The 20,732-nt window shown below is 27.9% G+C and overlaps 3 protein-coding genes and 1 long non-coding RNA gene across 15 annotated transcripts in view; 3 read left to right on the top strand and 1 right to left on the bottom strand.

Annotated features, from left to right (window-relative positions):
• The first annotated feature begins 286 nt into the window (after positions 1–286).
• Positions 287–13,807, top strand: LOC145965471 (uncharacterized). 7 transcript variants are annotated; one of them, XM_083089060.1, is made up of 14 exons: positions 294–992; positions 2,344–2,531; positions 4,482–4,611; positions 5,609–5,656; positions 7,977–8,315; positions 8,639–8,933; positions 9,729–9,870; positions 10,032–10,222; positions 10,346–10,823; positions 11,250–11,410; positions 11,666–11,824; positions 11,911–12,037; positions 12,194–12,864; positions 13,017–13,805. In XM_083089060.1, exons 3-14 carry the CDS (start codon positions 4,577–4,579, stop codon positions 13,173–13,175), a joined length of 2,805 nt encoding a protein of 934 aa, XP_082945186.1. In that variant the 5' UTR covers positions 294–992; positions 2,344–2,531; positions 4,482–4,576; the 3' UTR covers positions 13,176–13,805. The 7 variants fall into 7 exon arrangements, with proteins under 7 accessions (XP_082945191.1, XP_082945187.1, XP_082945186.1 ...); XM_083089059.1 differs by having other exon boundaries at positions 2,344–2,825; XM_083089058.1 differs by lacking the exon at positions 2,344–2,531.
• Positions 13,808–14,042: 235 nt separating this feature from the next.
• On the bottom strand, positions 14,043–15,525 carry Dlc90f (dynein light chain 90F). Of its 2 annotated transcripts, none has more exons than XM_083088222.1 (4): positions 15,260–15,525; positions 15,053–15,180; positions 14,528–14,693; positions 14,043–14,304 (listed from the first exon to the last, which is right to left on the bottom strand). In XM_083088222.1, the coding sequence occupies exons 2-4, from the start codon at positions 15,071–15,073 to the stop codon at positions 14,156–14,158; spliced, it is 336 nt and encodes a 111-aa protein (XP_082944348.1). In that variant the 5' UTR covers positions 15,074–15,180; positions 15,260–15,525; the 3' UTR covers positions 14,043–14,155. The 2 variants fall into 2 exon arrangements, with proteins under 2 accessions (XP_082944348.1, XP_082944347.1); XM_083088221.1 differs by having other exon boundaries at positions 15,302–15,524.
• LOC145965000 (uncharacterized) lies at positions 15,074–16,221 on the top strand. Its single transcript, XR_014436587.1, has 4 exons — positions 15,074–15,489; positions 15,682–15,825; positions 15,923–15,982; positions 16,098–16,221. It is a non-coding gene; the product is annotated as an uncharacterized LOC145965000 (long non-coding RNA).
• Positions 16,222–16,592: 371 nt separating this feature from the next.
• The window catches only part of Cnn (phosphodiesterase 4D interacting protein centrosomin), a 30,630-nt gene continuing 26,490 nt past the window's right edge, over positions 16,593–20,732 (top strand). For 3 of the 5 annotated variants that reach the window (XM_083088211.1, XM_083088205.1, XM_083088202.1), the window contains exon 1: positions 19,118–20,122. In XM_083088211.1, coding sequence (XP_082944337.1) covers positions 20,031–20,122 — 92 coding nt within the window. In that variant the 5' untranslated portion in view covers positions 19,118–20,030. Of the gene's footprint in view, positions 16,759–19,117; positions 20,123–20,732 lie in introns of those variants that run through there. The other 2 variants (XM_083088204.1, XM_083088206.1) reach the window with 2 other exon arrangements.

Raw genomic sequence — 20,732 nt, 5'->3', positions numbered from 1 at the left:
TCCCGACTATCTCAAATTATTGCGAGACATACATTTGCACTCTTTGTCGCATGTCAACTGAATGACTATCCAGAAAGATTAATCATTTATTAAATAAGCAACAAATCTCATTTAATTATTATTAACTACATTATATTAATTACTTAATATCTTGTTTTTGAACAGTATTGTCAGATACTCGAAATTTCGTAAAATTAAACTAATGTTGCAATTAATATCAGAATTTTATTAAATATATATATATATATATATATATATATATATATATATAAAATTTAATAAAATTAAAAAGTGTGCATATACATATATATGTATGTATGTATGTATGTGTGTGTGTTTGCTTACTTTTTCTTTATTCATTTTGTTTTGTATTACATTGTATTTAAAAAAAAACCAAGGATTGCTAATTGAGTTATTAATGCATCATTTATCGCATTGTAATAAAAAAACTTTTCCTATTATTAAATATTCTTTTACATAAAAAATTTAAGATTTATTTTAAAGTTTTGGAAGTTGTAAACCACTTGCAAAATGCAATCCTTTGTACAATTTTGTGCTTTAATTCTTCATAATTATTTGTAGGTACTTGGGCCGCGAATTGGACAATGTATTTTGATAAATAATTTGTTCTTTCTATAATTTATTTGGGCTATTTTAGCATAGCTAAATGATTGAAAATAACAGTACATGTTAGCCAAACAATTGAAAATAACAGTATGAAGGAATGGAGCGGAAATGATGGGCGAATAAACAGCACTGCCTAGAACAACGCCCATCGGAATTGTCAGGACCGAAGTAGCCGTCCGTGTACATTGCTACCACAATTTCGCAGTTTAGTCGTGAAAAGGAAGCGGATCGTGCCGCACTCTCGGCAATTCTCGCGTTATATCGCAGTATTCGTCGACGTCAATCAACCTGCTGTGATTTTATATTGAAAATATCGATCGACTATTGTACAACATGGGTGTGTGTAAAATAGCCAAATGGTTCAAGTAAGTTGTTATTATTTATTTTGAATTGAAAATTGGAAAAGATATCGATAAGATGCTGGAGGAAGAAATATATGAAGATTCATGTACTTTTCAATCTTTCAGTTTAATTACTCAAATTTATATTTAATTTATTTTAATTTATATTTAATTTATTTATTTTTAACGCCTATATTTTTAATTGAATTAATTATTTTCCCAAATTACATCTTTGCTCTATTAGTATTTGTATAACTGAAGTTTTTAGTTGTAGCACAGGATAAAAATTGTTTTCTGTAGTAAATTTATCTCATCCAAATATGGTTATATCTCAAGATAATATTGAAATGTTCATAAATGTGTGAAAATAATATTATATTGCAAGATATAAGTTCACTATGTGTTAAAATTTTTTAGAGCGTCGCGAATAAAATTATTTCAATTTTGATTTTTAATATATATATGTGTATGTGTGTTAGTTGTTTTTAACATCTATTTACTATATTTTTAATCATAAACTATGCCATATAATTTAGATAGAATTCAGATATGTATCGTTAATAATACTTAATAAAACTTTTTGTTATATATTACTCTATTTCTAATATATTATATATATTATTATTTCTAATATTATATTTTCATACATATTTAGCAGTTTGGACAATCTCTTAACTTAAGAAAACGGAAAGTGTGTTTATACCATTCGGTATATATGAGGTGAAGGTCGAGGACATTTGTATCAAACAAATAAAGATAGAGATAAAGAAAAGAGCTTCAAAAAATTATTCTGTACATTAAATATAATACGATAACATTAAATATAATGTTAGCTATATTGGTAGTGTTTCAATGTGTTGACATCAAACAAAAAAATATTTGTTTAATTTATTACAACGAATATTATGCAACTTCTCATTGACATTTATTTGAATTTCTTATCACGCGAGATGTGTGTGCTGTCATATGAAATTAAAAATATATATATATATATAATTTTTTAAATTTTAACAAAAGTATAAGTAAAATATATTTTGATTAAAAAATGTAATTAATTTGATGTAATTAAATGTAATTAATTTCAAAATATTTTTATATAAATGATTATATACTATTATTCTTTAAACAATAGTTATATTTTCATGTCTAATAAATATCAAAATTTTCTTCAACATACCAAGTAGCATAATAAAGCAAGTATATAATAGTATATAATAATCAAATAAGCAACAAATATTTTTTTTTTGAGTGAAATAGTCTGATAGATATCACTTCAATGAGATAATAATTACGCTTATGTTCATTAAAATATCTTTTTTATAACGAATTTTTGGCATTTTGTTTATTATGCATTTATGCAACTTTTTTCCTGCAGAAGCGAGCTCGATAAGTACCACTTAAGAAATGCAGTTACAAAATGAATTAATATATTCATTACCAGTTGCCATTGGACGCAGAGAAATATATCACGATAGACATCTTAATTACAAGCTTACATAAAGATAATTAATCGATATCAGCTCCTTCTTGATCGATGTATGCAAGCGCAAGAGCTGCACTTATGTAAGAAATTGCGCTTATATATGATTATATATATATGATTCAATTTGAATAACATAAGCGGAAGAGCATGCAGCTACGAGAAAGAGACTCTGCGATTTGCTTCCGAGTTTCTCTGCGACGCGGAGAAGAGATCTACTTTCCATTCCGTGAAAATGTTCCGAAAAGTTCGAGCGTATCGAAGACACGAGCTAATTACGGCCGAAAGAATAGCGGTCGGATGCCCCCCCAGGAGTTTAGGCACCGGGGGCATCATACCGTTAAACTAGATGTTTCAACCTGGCCTATGTATTCGCGGTTTGTAATGACTGCCATTATCTCCTCCTTAAGTCGAGCCACACGAGACTGTATATTTATCGTACTTAGTCCGTGCCGTTATAAAATTTCACTTAAAAATTACTATAAAATTGGTATTTATAAAACTATTATCTGTGCACTGACTGAGATGCTGAATGAATGATCATTATCCTATTGGGCAAAGATGACAAAAAAATCCATTGAAATTCATGAGCACCGAGATTATCATCTCTTTTATTGAAATTTACCGGTACACAAAAAAAAACTGTCTTTCTAGAATACAATTGACCTTAATTTTAACAATAGATTATTTGTACTTGCTTGATACATTTAACATAGATTATACGTTGATTAAAGAGTCAAAATATTGTGAAAATTATCCATATATTTAAATTAATTATTTAAATTAATTAATCGTATATTTTAAGATTAATTAATATGTAATTCTCAACTCAATTTATCATATCAAGATTGTTACTTTTTAATTGAATAATGTCGTCGCTCAATAATTAATGTCAGTCGTAATAAGTATGTTTATGCAGACATAGGCCAGGTCAGTACTTGACTTATTGTTAGCGAACACTTAATTGACTTACGAGTTTATATATTTATTATACATATATGTACATGTATACTCTAATTGTACTGTATATGTTCTGTCTCCATTGCAATCGTATATAGGAATTAAGAATAGAAGTCTAATGCAAAAACTGCATAAATCAGCTGTTTGACATGCAAATGAATGAAAAAAATCGAGTGCGTGACATTTCGTTAATTAAAATTTTGTTAATTATTTTTATAAAAAGTATTTTTTATATCTTTTATTTCCTTCTCTAATTAAGGCATTTTAGTTCTTATCGAAATATATTCATTTAAGCTCGCTTTCTGTGTTTTTTAGAGCGAACACAAAATCAAAAGCGAGATTAATGTTACAACCTAAATCGTATCATATCATGCAAATTTTAAAGTTATTATTTTGTCTACTGAAGTATGCAAATAATACAATTTAATCTCAAAAATATGATAAATGTTTAATAACCATAAAAATCATAAAATCTGTCTTAAATGATATATGTATAAAAGTATTTACTAATAAATTATGATTTCATTGATAAATATGCTAGTATTATCAGAACAAGCATGTATATTTTAATTAAACGATAATTAATCGTGGAAATGAATTATATATATACTTTTAAATGATCGTGATGGATATGCAATAAATAGTATCTCTGAATATACAATCTTTTTTCATTAGAAGAAACTTGGAAAACTGGCATCTATTATCTAAAATATCTTTTGATTATATATTATATTTTATAATTTAAATAATTTAATTATCAATTTAATTATCATATTAAATAATTTAAATTTTGGATTTTTTTCTTAAAAATGTTAAATTAATTTTTTTTATTAAGAAAAATTTGATAATTTTAAATAGCATCTACGAAATAAAAAGATCTGAGAAGAGATAGATAAGATTCTTAAAAAATATCGACACATTTCATTATTTTCTTCTCTCTATCTTATATTCTAAACAATAATACTACACATCCATTCCCATTGTACCAAGTATAAATATCGTATATGTATGTGAAAATTGATGAAATTATTTACAAACAGAATAGATTTGATGATTTTCGTGTCCTGTTTAAGGTTGAAATCAAGGACCTTAAGATTGACAAACCTAATTTAAAAGTCAGTGTGGTATCACCAGCTATCACGATACATTGCTCCGCGAATTGTGCATTATGAAGAAACTATTGCCGTTCAAATGGGCCAAAAAGTAAGTGATATCAACTCTCAAGTTTATCAAAACTTCTTACTAAAATTTATGTAATATCGAAGTGTATTTTATTGAAAGAAACTAAAAATATATTAATTGGTTCGGTTATAAATAAAATCCATGAAATATGAGATAGTTAAAATGAGTTTATTACTATTATGTTTATATGAATAGAAAAATAGAAACTAATAACGGTTCTTTTGTAGTGCAGCAGATTCAAATTTTTTTTCAATTAAAAGTGTGTTAATCATAAACATGTATAACTTGATTAATGGGATATATATTAATTAGATATTTTGTTGTTATAATATTAGGATAAATTACATATCTATATATTTTTGTCAAAATTCTGATAATCATACACATAATATTATGATAATAACATATCACACATACATATATGTATATTAAATATATATAATAGTCATATATTATTAAATATATTATTAATAATAATATAATTAATAATAATATAATTTAACAATATATGTTATAATATATTCCGTAAAAAAAGTTTATGCTATGCAGTATGGATTATTAATGTCTTGTATTCGACAAAAAGATACATATATTATGACAGTAATTTCTAATTTTTTATATTGGCCGATGAAACGACAAGAAGGGAAAGAAAAGAAACATTAAATAATGAAATTAATAAAAATTGAAAATAATTTGTTTGAAACATTTTTAGTAATCGAATAACTTTAGCAATATTTTTCTGCTAAAAGCAATTTTCTTCACAAGTAGCGAAACTAATGATTATAACTGTTTGAAAAAGTTTTTAAACAATAATACGAATAACTTATATTTTTATATTGTGAAAAATACACAATTATAAGAAATAAATAAGAAAGCAATCTGAGATTTCGATAATATATAAAAAAAATCGACAGAGTTGAAAATACTTTATTATTCATGATAAGAAAGATTGTATATTCGAAGATACGATTAAGAATGCTAAATATTCAGAAATCTTAGAGCTGTCATTCTTTTTCAGAACTGCGCGATCGGAGAGGGGTGTACAGTCTACATTGCAAGGCAGCAAGTAAGTATTCGCTTATAATTATTGGTATAATAATTAGAATGTATATTATAAAACTTCACATGTAGAGATAATTAATTGATTTCTAATCAACGATGATGTGCTATGTTACTTTCCGATTTTCGATGACTCCTATCTTTTTAAACTATTAAAGGAAGTCAAAGTAAAAGAGATTTTTGTGTGCGTAATACTTTTAGCAATTCCTTTTCAATAATTACATTACTGTGTTTTGTTTTTTACATTTGCAAATCGCATAATTTATAATCGAATTTTAATAATCTTGTATCTAAGGAACATAATTAAAATTATTACGTAATGTAATATTTCTTTCCATTTTCTTGTCGAACACCACAAAATCAATAATTACATGTATTAACAACACTGCAATTATATTACTTGATAAATTAAAACTGTTAATTATGTTTAATTGGACTTTAATCGAAGTGGCTGTCTCTAATGTCACTTCGAACATTTTCTAAATTTTCGCGCTTTTTTTTGCGCTTGCAGCGCCACGACTCGGGAAAGCTCAGAAGCTCGAAGGTTCGAATTTGAATCGCGCCACTGAAATAGAGCGGTCTCTATACGATAATAGGTTAAATACTACGCATACATTTTAATATTTACTTGAATAAGTAGGTTAGAGTGAACAAGTGGTTTAGCAAAGTAAAAGGATAAAAGATATATATAAACGTATTAATACTGATATCTAAATTGATTATTGTGTTTTCATACAGTACATTTTCGCAAAACTTTATTTTATACGAAATGTAATGTCATTTCCATTAACTTACGTTCACTCTATTAACGTTACTTCAACATTGTATAGCATTTATTGTACATTATTACGCAAAAATCTTCAAGAGAACGCTAAATATTAGTTCGCTTTTCTGCAGTCATGGAAAATCTCGAATTTAGGACCGAAGTTAGGGCAATTCCTCGAAATCTCAGGTGAATTTATCACATAAGCTACATATCTCAGCAGCTACTAATGATTCTTATCATAGTAATTAAAAAGCGGAGTTTATTAAAAATTTTATTTTGAAAATATATAATGCGTGAATATTATGATTTTTCTTATATGTATTTGATTGACTCTATTTTAATTAATTTTAATCATTTTTCATTAATTCAATCTTCTTGAAAATGTGCCAAAAATATAATATTTGGTTCTATAAATCCTTCAAACTGTTAATTTTTATATTGTTATTTCATAATTTTTCTTAAATTTTTTTTATAATCTCTTTCAATATATCACCTTAAATCACTTTTAATTTACATATAATTCTTACATTCTTTGTTTTTTTTCAAATGGTTTCTTTTCGGATTTATTTTAGGTTGTAGAAAACTCTTTTTTAAGTTAAAAATTGTTCTTTTCATCTTTTATATATCCTTTATATTTTATTATCACAATTTTAATATCATAATTACATGTAAAAAAATAAGATTTTCATTTCTCGGTAAGATAAGGAGCGTTACACAAATATTCGCCAAATTTGTCTACGTATATTTACGACGTAACGCTCGATGTATCTGAAAATTGCAAAGTCGGTTATGCGTTTGCATAACGCGATATAGTGGTGCTTATACTATGGTCATTACTACGAGCATTTTGTTCCCTCAGTTGTGCGGATAATCATATTCAGTGTGCGCTTCTTTGTTCCTCTTCTACGAGCAGTTGTTTCATTTTTGTCTTGTTACGAAAAAATAATAATATAATAATATAAAAATTAATTATGAATAATGTATCCAATATTGTTCGGTAATTTTCGATAAATCTATTTATACTACAAAAACTATTGTCTCCGCGAACGAATCTGCACGACAATATAATTATATTTAATTTTGATGAAAATTTTCACTTTTGAATTATTACTATAGTGCTTAATTATTTAATTATATATGAATTAAAATTGACAATATGTATGAGATTATATTATTATTTTTATTATTGCAATAATTTGTACCACTATATTAAAATGAAAATGATCATAGACATTGAGACAATAGTAATTTAAGACATTTACATGGCAATCTAATCGTAATTAAATAATTTTTTAAATGAAAAATAGAATTTGATTAACATGTATAGTGTTTAATATATATATAGCAATGCTTATTTATTTTTTATCTGTGAGAAGTTTTATTGAAATTTCGACAACCTTTAAATGCATATTTTTTATCGTTCATTAAACAAACTATCGAACATTTTATAAGAATAACATGGATTTTAAATGATTTTTAATAGAAAATATTTAGAAGAATAAGAGAAAATAAGAATAAATTTGTAAACAAGTGATAGTTATTGTAAGACGTTTTTTTACAGTGAATATTATCGAAATCTATTACAACAATTTACAAGTAGCTGCCACACACCGAACGGAGACATCAGTGACCCGGGCTGGATTATTTATCGTCCTAAAGAACAAAACGCCGACCAATCGTCTAAAAAAGGCAATGAAAAATCACAGGAACAATCGCAATTTATATCAGGTGTACCACATATACAGGCTTCGGAAATATTCGAAATCGGAAGTATGGTGGGCACTGAAAGTCAATTTCTCGAACTAGTGTCCGCAGAATGGCACAATATGAAAGTGACGCTGAAGAGAAGTATCTTTCCATCATGTCAAGAAGCAATAAAGAGAGAGGTAGAAGTTCTTAGGTAAGGAATACTCTATCTCTGTATTAATTATGAAAAATATAATCAATATTAAAGTTTTTTAACACAATAAAATTGCAACTTACAAATCTGATAGATTGTTAGACAATGTTCGTTTCTTTTTTTAATTTTAAAGATTATATTTTATGAAAAAAAAAAGATTTTTTCCCGTAATTTTTAAATGTTTATTTTTCGATGTATATAAAGGCAATATTTATTTGTTTTGTACAAAATTTATTAAAATTATATAATTAATGTAGTATTCATTTTGACAATATAATCGAGATATCCTTCGTAATTATATAATCACAATTTTTGATCATCAGGGAAATTCGCCACCCTAATATACTGTTATTGATGGGAACAACTCATACAATTACGCAGGAGCTTGTTTCCATATTCGAATCTGTCGACTGCACATTATATAATTATATACATGAGCGAGGCGAACGACTGAATACACAAGTAATCATGCAAGTCGGCATGAAATTGGCGGATATATTAAAATATTGCCATATGCGCGGATATATACACACAGCAGTCAGTTCGCGTTGTGTTTACTTTACCTCCAACAACAATGTCAAACTTGGTGGATGGGAAATGGCTGTAGAAATGGGACTTGTATGTAGAATAAGTTCTCTTTATATACATAATATGTTTAACGATTTAATATACATAATCTAAGTAATTTTTTATTATTTTCTATAACATGTTCAAAACAATAAATACGTATATTTCTGATTCTTATCTTATTAGTCTCGACGATCGTATTTTTAGGAATTTGTGAAAAGTGATCAATTTAAAAAACGTTACAAAGAAAATACCAAGGTAGACTATAAAAAACGGATCACGTCATATCCGTGATTCTATGACACACCCACGGAAACGACTGGCATTGTTTTCGACAAAATGTTCGTTTCTGAATAAATTCGCTGTACCGTATCGATGCTAATCGCATGTGTAGTCTAGAATGCGGAACTCGCTTAAATCATAATTGCAATTAAATATGATAGATTATTTTTTACGATATAATTATAGGATGTCATGTCATAGAATCACATGTTAATATTTTATCGCAAAAAAAACATAGAAAGGAAAAAATATTATAATTCCCGCGAGTAATTGCATTATATATATTAAAATTTAAATTAATTATATTTTTTCACCTTTCAGGTAGATGTTTCTTTTTTTTTATTTTATATTTATTTTCTATTATATCATCCATTATATACTAACTTTGAATAATCTAAAAATTTAGCAATTTATATTGCAGATTTTTTGCGGTTTTATATCGCAATTTCTTGTTTAAACTTTTTCTTTTTAAAATAAAGTATATGATTATTGTATATAATTCAATATTATTAATTTTTAGTACTGTTCCTTCTTACAATAGAGCATCTATTATTTCCTTTACAGAGTTATCAATTTCGCGAATACGAAAAATATTTGCGATTAGAGAACTTGAAATGGGAACCACCAGGAATTTGTTATGGAGAATATCATAATAAAAAAATCGATGTTTATGGCTTGATGTTGTTACTTTGGGAAATGTGCACAGGTAAATATATGTTATTATAATCTTCTACTTATATAAAAATAATGCTTTCCATATTTTTATAAGAATCTATTAAAGTTGCAATCATTGTGTATCACAAAGAAATAAAATATTGATTTTATAGCAATTTCAATAATAATTATTTAATTTTGACTGTTTGATAGGATGTGTGCCACGGAATGGATATAATCGCAATGTAGAACGACATTTCATGATACGCAAACATGATATTATGGTGAGTTTGCAAAATGTTCCACCAATTCTTCATGATTTATTAGAAACTGGATTACATCCAGATGAGACGAAAATGACATTGGACATGGATAAAATTGGAAGGAGACTTCATAGGCTACTGGTAAATTTACACAACATATACAACATAATCTTTTAAAATTTGCACAACTTTTCATGCTTATTGATTCTTTGAATAATAATCTATCAAGATGTATTTGTTATTATTCAGAATTGCTATTTTCAGATGATATATGAAGAAGAAGAAAAGAATAGCATATATATGAGTAAATGTGAAGGAAACAACAATAATGATCTTTTGTATGATGATAATAATGCATTACATAAAAAGACTTTTAGTGTGTTTCCTATACAAAATAAGGCGTTGAGCAAAAAACCAATTGCCAAATCGCATTGCCCCATGATAGAGACAAAACCCTCCTCCAATCAATTTCTCAAGTTTAAGAAAAAATACAATGAGGATTTAGATTCTAAAAATAATGTTAAAAACACAGATGAATTTGTTGATGATAGCATCGTGAGTTCTATGATTAAAGTAACAGCTGCCACTCCTTGCACTCGTTGCACAGAAATTTCAGATATGATGTACAATATGGACGAGGTAAATGACGCACGAGCTAATATAAAACGATTGAAAGAACTAATAGCCAGTAAAAGAGAAGATTTCTTTTTTGGAAACGATTCAATGTTATCTTCTTATTCAAGTAAGTGATCAATACATAAATATGTAGCATATATACTTTTATATTTATACTTCCATAATATTTATAATATATCTTTATATTATAAATTTTCAAATACTTTACAAATTTGTTAAAATTTTTTTGTACATTTTTGTATATTACATTTTATAATATAGTTAAAATATATAAATAACAAATATTTATATATATCAAATATTTTATTAAAACAAGAAAAATATATATATTTAACATATGTGACTTAAATTCTTTTGTTTTTCTTTCTTGTATATATATTTATATAAATGCTTTTTCAAATCTTAATATTATTTTTTAATTTATTATGTATAATTTAAAAAATCAAACAAATTCGATTTAGCTTACTTCTGAATTCTTTACTTCAAAGCAATTTATAGCATTTTAATTAAACTCGTAATTTTGAACATGTAGATCCAAAAGCTACAAGTACATTATTATCAGAAGAAAGAAGTCCCAATTGTATAACATGTAAACCAGCTAATCACACAATTACTTTAGAACCTAAATGTAATAAGTCACCTAATGAATATAATGGGACTACTCCGAAATCGTCATACATGTCTCAACGAAAGGTATTTTCTTCTCTGAAATAAAATTGCACTTAATTTGTTAGTAATATATAAATCAATATTTTTGAAGTTTATTTCTATTTTATTCTACAACTTCATGATATAAAAATTTGACATTAAAAATAAATGTATATTTAATATAAACACATAATATATAGTCTTTTAATAATTTAATACTCATAATGTATTATAATATATTTATAATATAATATATTAGTATATAATATACCATCTCTTTATTTTACTATTCCGTAATAGACACCATATCCAAGCATGCCTGCAAGTATTAAGCATGCAATAATACAACCTCGGGTTTTACATTCAGATGCTAAAAGTTTTTACGAATCGACACTATGGAGGAAAGAAAAGGAAATTTGTTTATCACGAATGGCTCGCGACAGTAAAGAGCAGACAGAAGTATGCAGATATTTATTTTACATTATCATTATCTTACCATACGTTTTTTATGTTAATCGTATTATTTCTCAATTTTATATTTTTAGGATTTATCATTGCTACAACAATCAAATTATAATGATACCCCTATCACTGACGATGATAAAGCACAATATTCCAAAACAGACTTGACAAATACTGATGCTACATATACTGTTGAGTTTAAGGAAAAAGGTACATTGAAATGTATATTTGCTTTTTCCCAAATTTTATATTAAAATATATTTTATATAATACTTTAATGTATGTTTTTACCATTATAATACTTTAATGTATGTTTTTACCATTATTTTAACAACATAAATTAGTTATTATCTATTTTCATTAAAGGTGATTATACCAAAGATAATAAAGAGCCACCCTTAAATGTAAAAAGTGATTATGTATCAACAAAAGTTCCAACTTTTTCAAATAAATCCATACAAAATTTGAAGGATGCGCTTGATCGTGCTACAGAAATAGTGCATTTGGTAACACCATCAAAAATTCATAATCCCGAACTCGATTGGACTAACAAACAAGAATTCAAAACAGTATTCAACCTGTATGAAACAACATATGATAACAACCAAAACATCACAGTTAAGGAAAAATGGACGCCTAGCAACAGCAATTTCTTAGAGATAGATAATATTAAAAACACAGAAAATAATATCGAAGCCGCCATAAGACATGAAGAAATTTTCAATCAAGCTTTCATAAAAAATGACACATTCAGTTCCACAACTACGAAAACATCAAATGAATCTCAAATATCAACACGAGAACAACAATCGACTAATTTTCAAAAAACTGATCAAAATAATGTGGCCATTACAAATAAGATTACATCAAATCCGCAACAAACTAAAGTAGATTCTACAAACACACATGAGATGAAATATGTCAATGTAGATACTATCGCGAATAGTATTATAATAAAAGATTCACCAAGAAGACGTTCTTTACCTGCAAGATTGAATACTTTAATAATGTCTATTCCAAAAATTACTTGCCAAAGAGTAAATATAATTCTAAATATTATACACAAGTCATTATAAAGAGAGATAAAAACTACGTTTAAAATTTATATTAGAATATACACTTTGTTTTTAATATTTGAAAACAAATAACTTCTTATGCACTAAGTAAGCAAACTTTATTTTTGTTACAGAATATGCCAGGCAGTCAATATTTGACCGAGGATATATATATTGATGATGAATTCGGCAGTAGATTAAATTATAATCTAGTTCTTCTAGACGACGAATTGCATTTACTAAATACTGCTTTAAGTGACAATGAAAGTCTACCTCAGACTACAGAGTTATAAATTATACTAGACTCGACTTGTTGATTCATTCGCACATATATAAAAAAAATCGTCATTCTTTTTAAATAAATAATGTTTATTTACCTGCCATTTTGATAGCAAGATCAATGCAAATTTTTGTTTTATATCATTTTGACGATATGATCTTAATGCGAAGAATTTAACAAGATTCACTTATTTCTTATTATTTATTTATATTTACATACACAAGTAATTTAATATTATAAAGTGTTTTTAGAGAACTGTGCAATTTTAAAAAATTAATGAAAATTATTTTATTATTAATAAATAAACAGAGACGGACATCAAAATATGTCATTTGATTAAGTTTACATTCAAATTATGAAGTCATTTGAAAAAAAGATTTAAAAAAAAACATCAAAAACGACTTATTATAAGCTTATTTTACTAAACAAGTTCTTTAAGAACATTTTATATAAAATTTCAGACTATTTGCTGTATAATACATAGTTTTATTTTATATAACATGCACAATTATCTTGTGCAATAAGAGTATAAAAATTATAATTGATGTCTTTTTTTATTTATTTCATAAAAGTTACAATGTATAGATGAAAAGAATCATTTCTTAAATATAAAAGCAAATTTAAGAAAATTAAATATTTAATTAATATTAATTTTCTTGCATTTATTTCCATACATATACATTATATATACATATATATATATATACATATATATATATATATATATATATATATATATATATATGTATATATGTATATATATATGTACTTAATTCTATTTATATCATATTAATCATTGCTTTAACTATATTTAAATAGCACAATTATTTGTGTTCTACTTTTAGCTTCAATTTCTGCAAATTTGTGCAAAAATATTAAGTTGATTAGAACTATAACATTTTATTTTTGAAAGTAGTATTGTTACATCTCATATCTACGAAATTATTAAATTATTTTCAAGCACAGAATTACATTTTGTGTGGATAAATAAACCTAAAGAGCCAGCCCAAAAACAGACACAATGCAATACATAGTTTTATTTTCCCAGCGTACTGTGCAACTTCCATCTGTAGCATTATCCCAGTAACATGAGCTTGCGGTATGAAGACCAGCTCCATTTTTTTGCATGATTGTACAAGTTACTGTAAAATTTATTTTTAATGATGAGATGTTTGGATGAAATTTTGTTTTTATATTTACAAATTTTTAATATTTTTGAACAAATTAGCGATTAATCAAATAGTATATAATTATTTTTTTTCTTGGAATATTGCTTTAAAATATGTTCCAGTGAGACCTTAATATATTATGAAATAGATGATATTTTGATTTTTTTAATTATAATGATTAGTTTGTATTACATACCAATATATTTGTAAGCCTTCTGTAATTTTGTAAGATTGCCTAAACATGCCTCTACAACATTGGAGGTCCATTGATTAACTTTGTTATGCTGATATGCATTGCCTCCTATTGATACCTCAATTGCTTCTTTAATAATATTGCTTACATCATCTACCACAAATTGTAACTAAAATAATGAATCATAAAATGTTTTACACAAAGCAATAAGTTATATATATAATATAGTGATATAAAATATACTTGAAATTTATTTAAATATAAAAGAATATATTTTGATATTTTTTTTATAAACATTAAATATATAGTTATAATAAAAATGAATCATTTTAAAATTAATCCCTTAAGAAAAGATTCATTCATTCACAAGTTAAAATCTCAATTAAGAACACTATCTATTGTACTTTTAAAGCAAAAATTAAGTCATAATAGGGTTTATATATTAATTTCAATCGTTTGATAGCTGTGTGATCAATATTTTAATCAAAATTCTGTATTCAATGGTATGAAAAAATATTCTCGTCTAACCTCTTCTTGTGCATCCTCCATTTCAGGCAAACACTAAAGACTGCTTCGCACACAATCGGAAATAATTTTTATAACAATTCAGATGTTATTTCTCGTTCAATCCAAAACGATTGTCAGTTTCAATAGAACTGAAAAATAGAAATATATTAGACACATCTGGATAGTCATGAAGATCATTTCCATGAAACTCACGCACAAGAGACTTACAATATATATATTTAATTTTCTACGTATATAAATATTTTTCACCTCGAATTGCAGCAAAAAGTATTGCACTATCAAGATTTATCGTTGCATTCGTGAATATTAGAACTATATAATATTGTTATACGTAACAGCTGCCCTATCTGTGAACATAACCAACCATTTGTCAACGAATACTCTCAACTGTCATATCGCCGGTTGCTTACACGATATATGTAAATTTTAAGCCAGAGGTCAGAGCTTCTCAAACTGCTTTCTGATAATAATATAAAAAAGTTTATTTATTCAAATTTATCTATTCTATCAGTAGAACATTATTTAATAACGATTTGTGCGTACTTTCGTCATCTAATCTTCATTTTTTGACGCAACAGATAAATTTATTAATAATCTTTTCTGAGAAAAATTATTTTATTTTTCTACAGATATCAAATATTTAGTAATGAGGATCGATATTATTTCGTGGAGTTTTCGATCATATCTGTGAAATTCATTCTTGCATATTCTGGATAATAAAAATAATATCAACATCATTAAATCGAAATCGTATCGATTATAACTCCTGCAATGTTAGTATGTCTAACAAGCTTAAATAATTTAAATGATTTAGAAATATTTTTATAAGAGATATTTCTTCCTTTAGTAATATATAAAAAAATGTTCCAGAAAAATTATTTTCAACAAAAAAAATGAGAGACCGGCAGCTTATTCTGTTTCTCATAAAAGGTTTGTATTTCGTATTTTATTATAAAAATTTCAAAAAGAGAACTATCTATCTTTAATCATTTTCAAGAGAATAATATAATTTTATTTTATTATATTTTTCGTAACTAATTTACAGGTACTCAAAGGGAGGCTTCTTTTGATTTGCAGCAAAACAGAATATTGGCTGCGTTCAGCAGAAAAAGCTGCTTTGCAACTGTTGTAAAATTCGTGAGCCTGATTGGTGTATGCTCTTAATTTTGACTGGATCTAAGAGCACACACCAATCAGATTCACGAATTTTACAACAGTTGCAAAGCAGCTTTTCCTGCTGAACGCAGCCATTGTAATCCGAAAATGTTCTCTTATGAGAACCACTGGTCCGCAGTGACATTTCGGCTCGACACTGTTGGCAGACCTGCGCAGACGGTACAATGGGTCTGTTCTTTTTAGCTACACTGCTGCACTAGTGCAATAAGTTAGAAAGAGACAAACATACTCTCTTTCACTCTAACTAATTGCACTAGTGCAGCAGTGCAGCTAAAAAGAACAGGCCCAATGACATATGTACCTAGACGACGCAGCCAATGGGAATCAGCTGACCAGGAGCGCGCACGACGGTCGCATCGCGAAGCCTCGTTTTGAAAAGTAACGACGTGCACGCTCGCGTTTCGTGCGTCTCGCTCAAATTTCGCCTCGCGAAAAATACGCGCCAAGGAATGCAGTGAGAGTGTGAGAACAATGGCGGATTTCGAGGAAACGATGATGTCTTCATTCGCGAGGACGATGGAACTCGAGATGTGAGTAAATCTCCTCAATTCGATACTCTATCCCCTACGTCAACGATACGCCACATGCACGCGATCCCCTTCTGCGATCTCTGTACGTCAGGCATCTCTCCACACGCGTATGTGTGTGTGTGTGGGAGGTCTGTATTCGTAAATATAAATAGATATGTATTTCGACGTTGAAATGATATCTGCTTTTGTTCAAGTGTACAAGGAATCTACGTTGTAAAAACTCAAGGCAAAATGCATGTTCGATTACGTCGTCATTTGTTTCATGTTTACATGGTTTAGCTTTAGCATAGTGTCGTTTTATATCTTGATTTTAATGGATTGTTTTTGATATACTTTATATATATATATATGTAGATTGAAAACCAACTTCAAGAATATAATTATTTCGAGATTGAAAACCAATTTCGAGAATGAAATTATTTTAATTTTATGTTAAAATATAAAAAGAAGATTTAAAAAACTTATGATATATATATCTGTCATTTTATAAGTTGTTTAAATCTATCTTTTTTTATATTAACATAGAATTAAAATAATTTCATTCTCGAAATTGGTTTTCAATCTCGAAGTAATTATATTCTTGAAGTTGGTTTTCAATCTACATATATGTATAAAATAGATCAAAAACAATCCGTTAAAATCAAGATATGAAACGACACTACTTTTCAATTTCGAAAATGATACATTCCTGAGGCAAATATAAAACAGATTATATATTGAAAACGTAAACGGTATGCAAACAACGTTATGTTATGTAATTTCGCAACATAGATTCCACAAAGATCATGAATTCACTTGCTGTTTGCATTAACAGTGATTATCTTTTCTTAGGGTTAAAGATCATATCTCTTATACATCAATCTCGTTTGCCGTATCAATTTCTCTGCACATAAGTGATAAAAGTCGACAAGAAAGAAGTCCCTTAAATGCACGTGACGATGTTAAATATTTTCGTAATTAAATACCTCATAAAAAAAAATGAAGATCGAATCGTAAGTTTGAAAATCTTTCATCGGGTGAAAAGCGCATGTAACATTTTTTATATATAATTCACTTATTTTATTTTTCAATATAGGACATTGAATTTACATTGACGTTGATATTACGTTCTTGTTTTAAGAAATTGTCGCGAAATTGACTGAAAAATATCGAATCCTCGATATTTAATCCGTTTCCTGTGTCTTTAGTATTTCCGTGCTCCTCGTTTCTGTTTTTGTCATTCACTGTTGGCCCGCCCTCCTTGCTTTCCCTTCTCTTCTTTTCCATGTGTTTTTCCCTTTTTACCAGTTCTCTTTTCCCCTTCTGCTCTTTGATCTGAGGGTACAGTGACGTTTATACATTGACTATCGCGTGCTGATTTACATGTCTGTTGATAAGGAAGAAAACGAGAAAGCCAGCGAAAGTAGATATTTTATATTTTTATATTTTTATAAAAATATAAAATTTATATTTTTGTCGGTTTATATTTTTGTCTGATATTTAAAAATCTTTATTTAATCGTGGAACAATTCAAGTTGATTTTTTTCGATCTAGCTGCATATTTAACGAAAAATCAAAGTGTAAACTTATTTTTTAGTAGATTTGTGATTTATTATTTTTGTAGAAAATATATAAATAATATATATTTATATACAATAAAATATATTTAAAATATCTTATATTAATATATTTTTTAAAATATATATGAATAAAATATAATGAATTTTTTTTAAAGATAGGAAAGAGAGAAGAAGAAAGGGAAAAATAGAGCTTACATAAAATAATTATTTGGGAAAAATATTGACTGAATATCAAGTGAATATTTTTTTATGTATAGCTTTTTATTATAGAAATATTATTTAAATTTAGCAAGCTTATAAATCATATAAATTCAGAAGAGAGAATATTATACTCTTAAATTACAAATATTTAGAAAACATTTACTAATGAAAAAGAAAGCTATTTTTAAAAATATATTTATAAGATATTTTTGAATATTATTGCAAAATTTAAATAATAGCTTAAACATAATATTAAAAATTATTTTTAATAAATATTAAAAATAAATATGTTGAGAAAAATATGCGGAAGAATAATTATTAGGATTTGTATTTACGATGTTCAAGAAATGCATTTTATTTATTTATTTTTTTTTCAAGTTTTCGCATTTGCTACATTTTTTTGCTTCTGTTCTTGGATCTCGCTCCAGGGAGTAGAGATGCCTGCAGCCCTTCCCCCTTTTTCTTCTCCTCTCTATAGTTACGCTCTGGTTGACACAGCGCATCCCTTGCGTCTGCCTTGTCACCCCTCCCCCCCGCGCCGCGGTCGCCGTCCCTCTATTTCTGCTCGACTCGCGTTGCCGTCTTTCGTCAGTCGTCTTTGGTGCGTCGCGCGATACGTAGGTAACGTTTCACGAAACGTGATCCCACGGTGCGTCACAGCATCCGCGACGACCGCGACGCCCGGATAAACAAATTGTGAAATCGACGTAGGATTCTGCGTGCGACGAATCGCGCTTGACGACGAGGTTCTCGCCCCCGCGTCGCGAAACGTCATATCACCGAGACGAGATAGCACGCATTTTTCATCGTTGATAGAAACAGAGAGACTGAGAGAGATTACATCCCTTTTGTGAGGTCGTCGGCAGGAAGCTGAAAGCTTTTTTTCCAAAAACTCATCGTGATAAGGACACTAACCACATCAGTTGTCTGTTATCTTCGTCGCGTTATCGCGAATCGTTTGAATCTGACGTGAACATCGCCAGCTCGAATGAGCCTCGTTTTAGCGCGATGAACGATCGAGATCTTCGACGAGATTCGATAACGACCGTGGAATTATCTGACGCGTCATCTTTAAGCGAGAGTCAACTCCATTGATCGGTCCAGCTACGCAGAGGAGCATAGTACGTTCGCGCTAACGTCACCGCCCAGCATGAGAGCGGGACCCGGGGTCTTTCGGATTTTTTTTTAACCGTGGCCATGCTTTTATTTCACGAAAACGCGAGTGCAACCCCGAGGATTATTAAGGACGAAGATTCATCGTTGTTCGCGAGGACCTGATCTCTCGAGGATACTGTTATAATTATTATTATCGTTTGCGTGTTTTAAGAGGGACAAAACTATTTCTTGCGGGGAGAACAGATCGATTGTACGTATTTTATCTTGCTTTGGAACTCTCAGAGAGTCGAACGTTATAGTAAATCTTTGTAGTGCCGAGGGTTAGCGGAGTTTGTGAACGAATCACGTGTTTTCATCTCGCGATTGTGTTGTCAAAAAAGCCAGAATCGCTGCGGGATGCTTCTCGGCGGTTGTAGATATTCGACCCAGAATCAAAATGTGCCGTCCACGAGGGCTAGCGCCTGGGGTTCTTACAGTCCTTTTCGAAAGTGAGTACCGTATATATGGTGGAAGGATTGATCTAATTAATTTATTCGTTGATTTTGAATCTTAGAGTGCCAAGCACTATAAAAAATCTTTATATTATTGTTCAACTTGGCAATTGATAACTTTTATTTACGCTATAGAATTATCACTATAACATGTGATCGATATATATTTTCCGATTTTTATGGAAAATTTGACTGAATATCCAATTAAGAATTATTTAGGGTGGAAAAAATTAAAATTAAAAAAAATTAAAAGGAATATTAAAGATGAAAAAACCGAAAAGTTTTAGGAAATTATTATTAAAATTGTAATTCTAATTAAATTAAATATTTATTGTTAAGCTATAAAAATGTATAATTCAAAATTTTGTGTTTGTCACGAGAAACAACTTCAGTTTTGAACAATCGTACATTTTTTCGCTCTAATAAATTCCTAAATTTTTTGTCCCGTTAGAATGTTTCTCGAAGCATTGAATTAAAGTTTTTTAAAAACTTGTTTAATGTATAATATTTAAAAAATGTTAAAACTGTACATGGTATCGGAAATGACGCGCATGTAATTTTCGAATATATTGCTTTAATGTTAAAATAGCTAATGCAGCACAAAAAA

This window comes from Camponotus vicinus, unplaced genomic scaffold (genome assembly GCF_025532165.1).
Source record: "Camponotus vicinus isolate PSW18456_S1 unplaced genomic scaffold, iyCamVici1.0 SCAF_14, whole genome shotgun sequence".
In the NCBI taxonomy this organism is placed as follows: Eukaryota; Metazoa; Arthropoda; class Insecta; order Hymenoptera; family Formicidae; genus Camponotus; species Camponotus vicinus.
This window is presented reverse-complemented; position numbering and strand designations above follow the sequence as displayed.

Coding starts and splice junctions, on each gene's coding strand:
- LOC145965471 (XM_083089058.1), top strand. CDS start 4,577: ATGAAGAAACTATTGCCGTTCAAATGGGCCAAAAA. Junction 8,316..8,638: donor AGAGAGGTAGAAGTTCTTAG/GTAAGGAATACT, acceptor TTTGATCATCAG/GGAAATTCGCCACCCTAATA. Junction 10,223..10,345: donor GGAGACTTCATAGGCTACTG/GTAAATTTACAC, acceptor TGCTATTTTCAG/ATGATATATGAAGAAGAAGA.
- Dlc90f (XM_083088222.1), bottom strand. CDS start 15,073: ATGGAGGATGCACAAGAAGAG. Junction 14,694..15,052: donor TGGAGGATGCACAAGAAGAG/GTTAGACGAGAA, acceptor TCATTATTTTAG/TTACAATTTGTGGTAGATGA. Junction 14,305..14,527: donor GAAGGCTTACAAATATATTG/GTATGTAATACA, acceptor TAAATTTTACAG/TAACTTGTACAATCATGCAA.